Below are 13,314 nucleotides of genomic sequence, written 5' to 3'. Positions count from 1 at the left end.
ACAGGTTTGTCCCACGTTGGAGACAAATGGATCATCCAGAGTAGAGATGGAAATTGACATCCAGCTATTTAGGTGTGGTCATTAGGTGGAATTTACCATGCCCTGTAACAGAAGAAATTTATTGTTTTTTCCTCCAAAGTATAGTTAACTCTCTAATGTGGGAAATTAGGTTTGAAAGGAAATTTTCAGGTAAGGATGGCTAAATCTTCCTGGCTTCATTAAAGGAATTCCTGCTGTTCATGTGTAAGGAATTAGTTTGTAGAACTACTTTTTACTGCAAAGGGTTCATCTAATTTAATCATTTAAAAAAAATCTAGTACTTAACAATATTTGTTTTAGAATTAAAGGTTCCCAGAGACACTTGAAAAAACTAATCTAGTCACTTTATTTTGACTTCAAACAGAAGCATCCCAGTATAGAGCTGACTCTCAATTTGAAGGATAGGCAGCGTAGCTTTACAGAATGTCATGCCTGTGTGCTGTAAATTTTCAAAAGCTTGACTTCTTGAACCTTATCTTGCATGGCTGGGCCTATCTTCCCATTCCTGGCATTGCAACCAGGAACATGAGGGTCACAGCACCACTCTGGTTTGGCCAGTTTAAGTCAGAGTGGTGGCATGATCCCTGCACCAGGCTGCAAAGCCCAGACTGAGGAGCTGGGCCCAGCTTGACAAGACTGGAGTCACCAGTTCAGGGTGATTTCTGTGCATGCAGAAATAGCTTGCTAAAGCTTGAACAGAAAATGTCACGTGAAAACAATATTTCCCTCCCCCCCTTTGTACATCCCCTAAAGTTTTTGAACTTTAGGGGGTGCAGAGAGACAGCCCCAGCCACTTCAGTTGATGTGCTTATGCAAATTTCCCCTCACATTAGAAGACTCCCTGCACAGCAGCTTCAGCTGCTGCCAGGGAGATGGGACCAGAGACTTTTGCTGTCTTTGGGGCTGCAACTATGTGACAAGTCTACTTCTTTTAAAACCATCAGCATATCCTGCTAGATGTGATATCATGTGGAAAGCCCATCTTGCAGCCCAGAGTTAGTTTGACTGATTTTTGTCAGGTGTTACACCAAAGGCAGCTGTAACATTGGAGGCAGTACTGGGTCTACTGAATATCTTACTCAGAGTAGGGACTTGCTCATGATGTGGTGGGATTGAAATAGCTGGGAGTTTTCTGTTTGAGGACACTGAAAAGTCACTTATCTGGCATAGTGGGATCTTAATTTCAGTAAGTGAAATTCTAGAACTTTGTGTTTACTTTGTTGTACTTTGTCCCCAATTATCTTTGCAGGGCTTATAATGGTTTTAGCAGGAGCCTCTGAATTTGACCCTCAGTATAACAAAGATGCTACAAGCAGACCAACAGATAACATTCAGATACCTCAGGTTAGTTAATCCTGAAAGATTCTTCACTATTGTGAGAACTAAAGACTTAAAAGGGTGAGTTGGTTAGGCTTTTAGATTGGCTGGCTGGTTGGTATCCATCCAGATCCTCAAAGGTTCTGGACCCACATTGCTTATTGAAAGAAAACTACATTTAATAAAACACTTAAAGAAAAATAAAATCAAGCAATATCACCAAAGCTAAGCTCCTATTAATAATATTAAACTAAACTAAAAAGGAAGCATTACAACAAATCCAGATCAACAGATCAAACAAGTTAGTCCATATTGGATGGGAGTTAAGTCATCTAATTAGTTATATCAAATTAACACTAAAAATAATCAATCCTTAAATTCAAAGGAATAATTTAAGAAATTGGCTATCTCTTTGGTTACAAATGCCAACTAAAGAATTTTATCAGACAATCAAATCTATAACTTAAATCTGATTAAGTATCTTAATACTGAAACCAAATTATCATCTGTCTGAACCACCATCTCAGAGCCAATATAAAGCTTTCTTCTCAAACTTCAAATCTTGTGAAGTGACTAACCCTTCTCTCCCCTCTGGGTCTCTAAAAGGTATTATATTGGAACTGTGCAGCTTGTTCCAATTAGGTCGTCCTTAAGTAGCATAAATTTGGAAAAGTCCATCTTAAAAAAATTACTGATTTAAAAGTCTTTTGCATACCTCAGAGACTGTTTCCCCACTAATATATATTTATTTGAGGAAGCTGGTATGGTCTTATCTGGGTGACAGGTATTAAGATGAAATTATGTCACCAGTTTACAGAAAGTTTAATATAAAAACCTTATAAAAGTAGCTGATTGGAATAAACCCTAGTAACAAAGCCTATCACTCAACATTAGTCAACAAAATTAAAAATAAATTCAAGCTTATTTTCAGTTTCATCATCCCAGTTTCTTCTTGGCTAATCTAAAAACAAATATTCTCATTCTTGGAAACGAGGCATTTAAGGTATAGTTCTGTTTTGGAACAGGGCTATAAATCAAACATCTGTTCTTCTGCAATCTTCATCTTGACCCAGAGAAAAGTTACTTAAAAATGTATCAAGATGAAACCCATTTGAAATATAAAGTTTAAATTTGTATGTAAGGTCTGTATATCGATACAAGCTGTTTTCCTTGTGCTGTTTATTATTTTGGTTCTAACATAGCCATTTGTATGTGTAATTATTCTGTTTCCTTTAGCTAATCAGAGAGCTTGGAAGCATTAATTTAAAGAAGAATGAGCCTCCGCTTACCTGCCCTTACAGCTTGAAAGCTAGAGTTCTCTTACTGGCTCATCTTGCCAGGATGAAAATTCCTGAGACACTTGAAGAAGGTAATTATGATTCTCCTCTTTAAAAGGCTCTTTAGGAATAAAGGCATCACATGTTGCATTGTTTGTAAATTTGCTTGTTTTGGTCCAATTAGACACTTTTTGAACATTGTCAGTTTCAGATTAACTGTACCTTTGACCCCCACCCCCTTCTTGGTCCCTCTTGAGGCATCTACTTAATGTTTTAGGCTTTCCAGCTGTCACCTCTCTTCAGGTGGAGAGCTGAATCTTTCTCCTTTCTGACTGGGAGCTGCACAGCCACCTGCCTTGCACTGTGATATCTCCAGCAAGCCAGTCTGCTCATGCTTTGCTTTCTCTTTGAGGGCTACGAATATCATATTGCTAGCAGTTACACATTACCACACAGCTTTTTCTAAGCAAGCACCTTTATTCTTAAGGTAAAAAAGCATTATAGAGAGAACCCATTAAAAACACTAAAAGTTCCTATGCACATGCTAAAAGTTTACCAGAGTCCACCCATTGGGGCCCTAGTAGGCCGAAGTCTCTCCAACCCTTCCACCAGGGTAGAGGCCCTTGGCCAGGAAGGGCCTGTCCATTTACTGGATCAGAAAGAAGGCCCTGAGTCAGTTTAAACACAGCCTTTTTATATCAAACATCCTTTTTGTTTTTTGATCTCTGGAAAACCCAGTTTGAGCCGTTTATGCGAGGCTCCCCAGAGGGTGGTATCTCATTGGAGATATTTACAACCTAAGTGTTTTACTGTAATCACCCTTCACTGTTTTTAGTTCTTGGTGGAGCTGTGGCAACCCTCCCTACCCAGAGTTGCATACAATATCTGCCCACAGAAATACATAAACTTAATACAATATGGTCCCCAAGAGGTATTGTATGAGGTGGCAGTATGTGTCATACACAATAATCTATATGCTATGTGAAAACTGTTTCAAAATAAACATATCTTAAACTGACTGCGCTTGTGGCTCTCATTTTTTTCCTCCAGCTAAGCATGGAATGCTCATACCCATGTTTAAAATGTAGATCGCTGGTGTTTATTTCAATCAATGAAAATATTCTTTTGAAAAAGAATAAAATTTGAAACTACTTAAAATGAGTCGTAGGTAGAATTATACCACCATGTTGGAATAAATCCAATGTGGTGGTTTAATTGCTTCCCCAAAATTTTAACTTTTCTTGGTTTTGGTGGTTTTTTTGAGAGGGTGTATGGAGGTGGGGAGAGACTGAGGAAGAAAAGATCAGAATTCTAAAATGGTAGCTGTATTAGAAGGTCACATATCACATTTTTTTAAAATGCCCTTTTTGTGTTGCTTCATGTATGCAGGAAGCCTAAAAGCTGTCTTTGGAGGTCAGAATAGATTAACACAGTGGTCTCCTCTGGATTTACAGCATATACTTTATAGACAATTTTTCTTCTGCTTGTTTTTTTAACCTTAGAAAGATCAGAAATGTAAATCTGATCTCCCCTATGATCAATGGAGGACTTCTTGGGGGGGTCTCAGATGTATATTGCAAGTTTCATGCTTTATAGTTTAAGGAATGTGGGTGTTTTTAAACTTGAACAAATGCATCCTTTCAAACAAGTATCTGTGAACCATTGGAATTAGATGTGTTTAACAAAAGTGAACAGTTCTCCTTCAAGTGATTTCACACATCTATGTTCCACTGTAGGTCTATGTGCCCTCGGTGCATTCGTGTCAGACTTCTGTTAGCTGTACCATCAGGTGGGCTGGCCCCCACTATTCTCATGTGCCAAGCCGAGGGAATAAAGGGGCATGGTTGCCATCTTCCTCTAAATTTCTTATTGACTGTAGTGAGTGTTGGAGCTCTGTTGCTCTTGAGCTTTGGTTAACCAGTCTTCAAAATAAATAGTTATGTCGAACATCATTGTAGCTTAAGTTTAGTGTAGTTAGTAAAGTAGTTAATTGGGATTTAACGTGTGGCAATCCCCAGGTTTCAAACCATGTGCCATGTGCAGGGCTGTGATCCTTGTTAGTGACACATTCAAAAAGTTGCCTAATCTGATTAGGTGGGGAACATGTGAGGGACAAATGTCCTGTTTGTCCCTCCTTCCCAACAAGAACAAAGGGATTTCTGCCTTTAAAGTACATCTTCTCAATAAGGCAACATGTGCCTCTTTACTGCCTGAATCTGATGGTGAGAGGCTGGAGAGTTCATCCAAAAAGAGTGCCACGCAGCTGCCTCAGCCTGAAATCCAAAATTGAGTGAGAAATGTCATTCATCTTCTTCTGCAGCCGCCTTGAAGCACTCAAAACCCTCCTGGTTCAGATGGACTTTCAGAGTCTCACTCGTCTTCTCACAAAAAAGGTCTGAAAAAGTCCTCCGGTGCAGAGGCAAGGTCTGGTTGTAAGCACTGATGCTGTCTGAGGTGACACTGTTGATTCTGGCTCCACTGGGGCAATCTGTCGTGGAATGTATATATGTGCAACACATATTGAAGAACAATTACTATATGTGTAACTAAACATCTTTATTTAAATGTCTGACTAAAAATCCCTTTCCTACTCAGTTGCTTCATTTTCAGTCTACTGATTCTTGATGTCATAATTTCTCTAGTTCTCTGTAGTGTCTTCCAACATGATGATGATTTAATTTCTGTTGTAAAATACAAGTAGAAAAAACTTTGATTAAAAACCTTTCAGGCCTTGATGTGGAAGAGTCAAAAAGAGCATAAGCCTATTTTTTTCCTTAGGAGGTAACCTTTAAGAGTAATATTTTTTTAAAAAGTTCTTTTAAAATGACATTCTAAATGTTATTGTCTGACTTTTATTGAAATGTGTGACCTTTGTGAGACTTCTTATATAAATACTTCTGAATTGTTGGAAGGCGGTGGGAGTTGAGTGTGACCAGCATCTGGCAGATTCAGACCCATTGTGGTTTAAAATACACGTATGTTAGACAATTGCATGGAGAGAAGGAAAAGAAATAGGGGGTGGGACTGAGTAGGTGATTTTGTAAATAATAACAGTGGACAGAGGTGGGATGCACATAGTTAGAGAAAATAGTGAGTAAGCAGAGAATCTGAGGGTTTTATCAAATCATTCATCTTGCAGATCAGCAATTTATCCTGAAAAAGTGTCCTGCTTTACTTCAAGAAATGATTAACGTAATCTGCCAGTTAATAATAATGGCGCGTAGCCGTGAAGGTAAGGAAGAAATCTTATTGTATTGTATTTAAACTAGAAAATCTCACTCTTTATTGGACCTGCCTTTAAAGAGTTGCTGAGTTTATGGGAAAACGTTGCTATTGTATGTTTAGATATTTCTCATCCCTTTATGTCAGTGGTGGGCAACCTGTGGCCCATCAGGGTAATCTGCTAACAGGCCGCAAGACGGTTTGTTTACATTGACCGTCCGCAGGCATGGCCGCCCACAGCTCCAGGTGGCCACGGTTCACTGTTCCCAGCCAGTGGGAGCCGCAGGAAGCAGCGGCCAGCATGTTCCTGCAGCCCGCAGCTCCCATTGGCTGGGAACGGTGAACCGCAGCCACTGGGAGCTGCGGGCGGCCATGCCTTCGGACGGTCAATGTAAACAAACGGTCTCGCGGCCCGTCAGAAGATTACCCTGATGAGCCGCAGGTTGCCCACCACTGCCTTATGTTCTCAATGGAAAAGATCTTTCTGAAGAGTTACGCCGCCCATGCCCCCCATTTGCACTGTAAGGGTGTGTCTACACTTGGAGCTCGGAAGCAGACATAATCACATTAGCGCATATTGAGCTAGCGTGTGGTAATACAGTAATTCCTCACTTAACCTTGTAGTTATGTTCCTGAAAAATGCGACTTTAAGCGAAACGATGTTAAGCGAATCCAGTTACCCCATAAGAATTAATATAAATAAGGGAGTTAGGTTCCAGGGAAACTTTTTTTTTTGCCAGACAAAAGGCATTATATACATTTTAAATAATTTTAAACAAGCAATTTAATACAGATATTAAACAGGCTGGCAGCCCCCCATCAGGTCCCCTACGCCTCCCCTCTCCCTCCTCGCACCTCCCACCTGCTGGCAGACCCCGAGGATCAGCACCTTCCCCCTGCTCCCCCTGCCTCCTGCCCGGGGCAATCAGCTATCCTGTGGTGTTCAGGAGGCTGGGAGGAGGAGTGAGGATGCGGTGCGCAGCCTCCGCCCTCCCTCCCCTGCCTCTTGAATGCCGCAAACCAGCTGATTGCCGCAGGCAGGAGGCGGGGAGAGCAGGGGGAAGGTGCTGGTCTGTGGGGTCCGCTGGCGGGCGGGAGACGCTGGGGGTAGGGCATCGGGGAGCTGATGGGGGGCTGCCAGCCGTGGACAAAGCAGGCTGCCAAACGATGTTATAGCAGAGCATTGCACAACTTTAAACGAGCATGTTCTGTAATGGAGCAGGGACGTAATGTCAAAACAACGTTAAGTGAGAGGACGTTAAGTGGGGAGTTACTGTACAGGCAGTGGTGAGTGGTGGCCCAGGCTAGCCGCCCTTAGTACATACCAGTGGGGTCCAGGTAGGTTGTATCTGTTACCCGAAATTGGGCCAGCTAGTAAGCTTAGGGAGGATTAATGACCCACCAGAGTATGTCAGAAAGCAGCACGTTTATTATACTGACAGCTAAGCTCAAAAGAAGGGGGAGGGGGTCACACTAACACTCGCATACTCGTGCTCCCAGGACAGGCCTGGCATTGGAGATGTCAGGATCCTTCAAGGTAAGTGTCCCCACAACACAGCAATGGTGCAATGAAGGTGAGTCTTCCCAAGGCGCAATGAAATGCAACGCGGCAAACCGCTGACCAGAAGGTCCGGGCAAAGGGCCTTTACGAGAGGTACAAGCTTGTCAGTGCACTACTGAACACATGGCCTCTTCCCCTTTTAAGGACCTGCTCTGCATGGCCTGTGACTAGAGGTGACTTGGCCGTGTCTGGTTGGTCACACTCCACTTCAGACAGTGTCCATGCATTGGGGGTGTGAGCGCTGCTTAATTAGAGTCCCAGACACTTTGTCTACCTGGGAGCTCTTTTGATCTTCCAGCTGTTCAGGCAGCCCATTCATTCCACAAGCATTCCAGGAAGGAGGGAGAGGGGGAAAGCCACTTCACAGGTATTCAAAGGGGGAGGTGTAACAAACCTTTTGAACATGCAGGTTATAAGCATACAGATCACTGCTGCTCCTACAACAGTATTTGGGCAACATACTTGAGCCACCATCCATGCTACCCTGGCTGCACTGCTACTTTTAGTGTGCTAGCTTAAGCAGAGCTAGCACAGATACATATGTGAGCTGGGAATCATACCTGGCTCCAAGTGTAGGTGTACCTAAAGCAGTGAATACCCCCCTTTCTGTGTTAGAACCCTCCCCTACACTGTCTTGTGATTGATTAATACCTGATGACCCCATATCCCCGATGCATTGTGGCATTGCCATTCAACAGTGGAGTTACAGATCTCTGGAAAATAACAAGTGCATTGAGATGCACCCTCAATATCTGATCTTACCCCTTTGGTGACTCTTAAGGTCTAGTCAGCATTTCAGTTATAAGTGCTCTGCCCTCTCCTTCAAATATAAGTATTAAAAATACTCTGCAAGAGAAGAATCATAAGTATTTGTAACATTGCAAGAATTTTCCTTTTTTACTTGTGGCCTAAAAAACACTGGTAAAGCATAAGCAGTTCTTTTGTGCACTTCCACCCAACTATGGTTAGGGCCCTTATTAACATTAACAAGGTGTGTGTATATAGAGTATATGTGGGACATTTATAAGCATATTTTTCCAGTTTGTTTTTAAAAGAATACCAGTAACCTCCTCAAATTAATCTTTCAGTTAATTATTTTGAAAATGCTGCCATCTCTCTGGAGGAATTATGCAAAAATATTCTAAAGCAAACTAGTTAGTTTCTGTTATCACAGGAATTCGTAATCCTGGTGCTTAATCCTTTTACTAAAAATTAGAACTGAAAGCTGTTTGACTGTAATCAATAGGCAGGCTACACCACCTCTCTCCTTGATGTCTGAACCAACCTATAATGGTTAGGAAAGAAATCATCCTCTCATACAGCCCTTTGACTAGTTTGGCACAACCTGAAGAAAGGAAAATTAACAGGCACTATACTGTAATCAATTTCATAGGAAGATGGCCATCAATACTAGGCTCAAACGGTAACTATAAGCTTTACAATGCAAATGACACTTTCTTTATACTATAAGGTACATCTTTCTTTATGAACTTTTAAAGTTGCTGGGCTGATCAAAATATTTTAATTTAACATGTAGTGTTATACATGTCCAAAGTATACTGGAAAAATATGTAAAAAATGATCTTGTAAAATTCATTCTCCCCAAGAAAGGGAGTTTCGTGCTCCATCATTGGGATCTTTGGAAAACTGTATGAAGCTTTCCCAGATGGCTGTCCAAGGGCTTCAGCAGTTCAAGTCTCCCCTTCTGCAGCTCCCTCACATTGAAGAGGACAATCTTAGGCGAGTTTCCAATCATAAAAAGGTATAAAACTACAGATAATGCTCAGTCATTTTTATCTTTCCATTATCTCCTTTAACCTGCCTCTGTCTCTCACTAAGCAAACTTATTAATAGTTGACAGAATAAAAAGCATTTGTTCAGGAATGCAATATGTCATGAGTCCTTGTGCTTTATGTTCCTTAAACTGTATCACTGTTTGCCTTAGCAATAAAAAGGAGAGTGACTATTCACCACAGGTAGCAGAGGTTATGATCTGTGATATGGTTAAGCATGGGATATACTGGACAAAACAGAACATCTTTCTTACTTTAGTAAGATCAGACTGTGCCCTCCAATAAAATAATCTACAGTTTTTTGTGAGAGTATAACTGAAATATCAAACCTCTGAGTTAATTGCATAGTTCCTGAACCTACTTCTGAAGACGGTACATTTTAGATACGATTATGGAGTATCAGAATAAGAAAATGTAACAATTAATTAAACAGAAATTTAATTTGTACTTTATTTCAAGGTTTGTAATCCTTTTAGTGGGAATGAATCAAACAGTTTGCTTGTGTCAGCACTGCTGTAATACACAAATGATTACATTAACTAGAGTTTAGTTTTGTGCAATGTTCTTTTGTAGTATTTTTCTTTTTTCTTTTTTTAACCAAGTTCAAAATCAAAAGTATCCAGGACATGGTGAGTTTGAAAGGCTCTGATCGCCGCAACTTACTGCACTTCCTTGAAGATGAAAAATATGATGAAGTTATGGCTGTATTAGGTAGTTTTCCACATATCACCATAGATATAAAGCCGCAAGGTAAGATGGGAGGTCATTTCATTGCTGTATATGTCATCCCTCTTGACAATTTGATAGTCTGCTGGCAGTAAGCAGTGAGGACTCTGAAACACCAATTCCTTACATTATTTATGTAACCTGGAAAATGGCAGACTTTCCTGAATGACAGGCTCTTGCACTTCAGATTTATAGTTTGAGGAAAATGAAGTACATTAAAGCATCTTGCGTATTTCCAGGCCATCAGCAGTTTCCTCTAGAGGAACTGATGTAGCATTTAATTGTTTGATTTAGCATTGAGAGAGCAGCGTATAATAATGGTTGAGATGGCACTTTATTTTTAAACCTTTGTATCCCTTGCCTTGTAACATTAAAGAAAAAAGATGGTCAAGGATTTCATGCTTGTGCTTAACCCAAATATTAAACTATAAATTTTTTATTTGAGACATTAAATCGAGATCCAGGTCATTAAAGAGTTGAGGGTATTTTTGTGAGAGGGAAGGTGTGTTAACCTTGTGTGATGAGTGTATTCTGCTTGGGATAATCGCATAGTACTTGGCTAAAATTCACAACAGTTTCAGTTGCATATGTTACTTTCCTTCGCTTGCTCTCTGAAGTTATTGTGCTGTTAAACGATTGCCTTTAGGCTGCCTCTTAGTGGCCTTCCTCACAGGGAAGTTGAGATAAAGGTCTGAAATATTTGCATAGAATGGTCTTTCAAAATTTGTGTTTTCCAAAATCTGACACGTTTTGTTCCGCTAGCCTAGTGTTGGATTTGGCATATACATAGTCCTCAGTAAGGCATGTGTACCTGGTGAATTTAAGTTTCAAAATGTAAAAATAAGTAAAAACAATATACCATGCACTTTCAAATCAGTATCTTACCTTTACCAATGGTTAGTGGGCACAGAGTGCTGCTGCTAATTGTGTTCATAATTGTCAGAGAGTCCTTGACAAACTTGTACCTCCTCATGTTCTGGCAAGCTATGCCTCCCCACGCACATTTTGCATTTGACAAATACACATATTTAAGAAGTTTTGCCACCGAGGATTTAACTTTTTGCTCCTCCCCAGATTGACTGTTTTTACTTCTAATTATAGGTAATGGATGTGTGGAAAACTATTTGAGGAATGCTTTTATTTTTCATACCAGAATAAAAATGTAGTAGTTTTCAGTCAGTAGACTGAACATTCAACATTACTGCATTCTAAGATATGAACCCGTAAGACCGCTGACCATACTACAGGTCTTCTGATCAATATTATAGTTAAACTATTCATTGCTGTTCCTTTATTTTTTCTCCCTCTTTTTGAAAAGGAGTTAAGTGCATGACTCTTAATGAACCTTTGAAATTAGGATATTAATCATTCAAAGATCAGGAAAATCATAGTTATGGTTCCCAGAACAACTGTAACTTAGTCCCCTTGCTCATATGTGGTATTTTATAATATTAAAGTTTTATGTTTTAATATACAATGCTACATAGTTATGGATGCTGTGGGAATCATAACTAACTTTGAATATCCTAACTTTCCTACAAGTTAAATCACAACCTCAATGTTTACTTCGTGTAGTTTTATGCATTTATTGCTCCTCATTCTGTTAATGTATTCTAGGTAATAGAGACTGTTTAAAGATGCAGATGAGTCTTCATTCTTGCAAATATTTTCAGATTATTTTCTGTTAAATATTCTCTGGAAGATTTGTGATTACACTCATACTTTTATCTGTCACTGAAGTAATGCTTAATTTAAAAAATAAATATGAAACTGATTAAGAAACAAAGGTTAAATGGAAGTATCACTTTTCTTTTACCTTAGTTTTGGATGACGAAGACAGCAACAATATTACAGTGGGATCGCTAGTCACTGTTTTGGTCACATTAACAAGGCAAACAATGGCAGTAAGTAGTCAAAGTATTTACAACTTTGGATTAATTGCAAATGCATCATGATAACCTAGAATGTTTTGTTAGGGGCTAGTTTCTTGATAATTTTGTGGTAATTGATTTAAAAACACCATTCTTGAATCAAGCTCTTCCATTGCAACAAAAAAAACTTCAAAAACAGACTCCAACGAGAGATGGCTGAATTGGAATTAATTTGCAAAATGGACACGATTAAATTTAGGCTTGAATAAAGACTGGGAGTGGATGGGTCATTATTACACAAAGTAAAACTATTTCCCCATGACATACACCAGGACTCGTCTGTGTTTGGCACTGTACAAACACACAACAGACGGCCCAAAGAGCTTCCAATCTAAGTATAAGATGAGAGAACAGATGTATACAGGCAGATGGGGGAGTGGGGGGGGGGAGGAAAGAAAAAAAATGAGACAGTATTGGTCAGAATGATAGGCAGTGGTTTCTGCACACTAGTTGCCTACTGTTGGCAAAATTTTTGTAAGCATCACAGCAAAGGACAGTTTTAAGGAGGGATTTGAAGGAAAACTATAAGAGAGCTTTGCAGATGTTTTCCAGAGTGTCTCCCAAGTGTGTGGGGCGACATGAGACTCTTGGCAGTCTCAGCGAATTGGTCACTGACAGAATAGGTTTGGCAGCTGAACTGTCCTTTCCCCTTCAGTGGGGTCCCTTCTGCTTTAGGTTCAGGTGTAAAGTGACAACATGGTTTAGGGACACTTTCACCACTTCTGTACTTCCTTTTCTAAAGATAAGACTTCTGTTTTCTTGTTGTAATTCTTCTATCCTGGGACTCTGAGTTCAGTTAAAAGTGGGCAGTAAAGGGTAGAGAAAAGCCATCTCTCTGTCCATGGTTCTTATAAGTATTGTACATGAGCAAACGTGGAAAAGCAGTTCACCGCAGCTGAATGCAGAATATTCACCTAAGCTGTGTCTGCACTTAAAACACAACAGCTGCAGCTGTGCTGCTGTAATGCTTCAGTGTAGACATTCACCACAGCAACGGGAGGGTTCTCCTGCCATTATAGTTCAGAGGTGGGGAACCTTTTTTCTATCTGGGCCACAAAAAAAATCAGTCACTGGCCACACACAATCCCGCAGGGGACGCGGAGGCTCGGGGCTTCCCCTAGGTTTCAGGGTGGGGCCAGAAATGAGGGATTCAGGGTGCAGGAGCTGGCTACAGGCTGGGGCAGGAGCGAGCTATGGGCTGGGGCAGTGGTTTGGGGTGTGAGAGAGGGTGAGGGCTCCTACTGGGGGTGCAGGCTCTGGGGTGGGGCTGGGGATGAGGGGTTTGGGGTGCTGGAGGGGGCTCCGGGCTGGGGCAAAGGGGTTTGGAGTGTAGGAGGGGCTCAGGGCTGGAGCAGGAGGTGGGGTGCATGTGGCGGTGTGGGGTCTGGGAGGGAGTTAGGGTGCCGGGGGGGGGGGTCCGACCTGGGGCAGGGTGTTGGGGTGCAGGT

The 13,314-nt window shown here is 40.8% G+C and overlaps 1 protein-coding gene across 1 annotated transcript in view; it reads left to right on the top strand.

Annotated features, from left to right (window-relative positions):
- The window catches only part of SEC63 (SEC63 homolog, protein translocation regulator), a 103,023-nt gene that overhangs the window by 67,658 nt on the left and 22,051 nt on the right, over positions 1 to 13,314 (top strand). Inside the window, exons 9-14 of the mRNA XM_045010157.1 lie at positions 1,289 to 1,383; positions 2,593 to 2,725; positions 5,773 to 5,865; positions 9,024 to 9,178; positions 9,812 to 9,959; positions 11,757 to 11,839. Coding sequence (XP_044866092.1) covers positions 1,289 to 1,383; positions 2,593 to 2,725; positions 5,773 to 5,865; positions 9,024 to 9,178; positions 9,812 to 9,959; positions 11,757 to 11,839 — 707 coding nt within the window. The remainder of the gene's footprint in view (positions 1 to 1,288; positions 1,384 to 2,592; positions 2,726 to 5,772; positions 5,866 to 9,023; positions 9,179 to 9,811; positions 9,960 to 11,756; positions 11,840 to 13,314) is intronic.

This window comes from Mauremys mutica, chromosome 3, assembly GCF_020497125.1.
Source record: "Mauremys mutica isolate MM-2020 ecotype Southern chromosome 3, ASM2049712v1, whole genome shotgun sequence".
Lineage (NCBI taxonomy): Eukaryota > Metazoa > Chordata > Testudines > Geoemydidae > Mauremys > Mauremys mutica.
The sequence above is the reverse complement of the archived record's forward strand: the minus strand, read 5'-3'. Positions and strand labels throughout refer to the sequence as shown.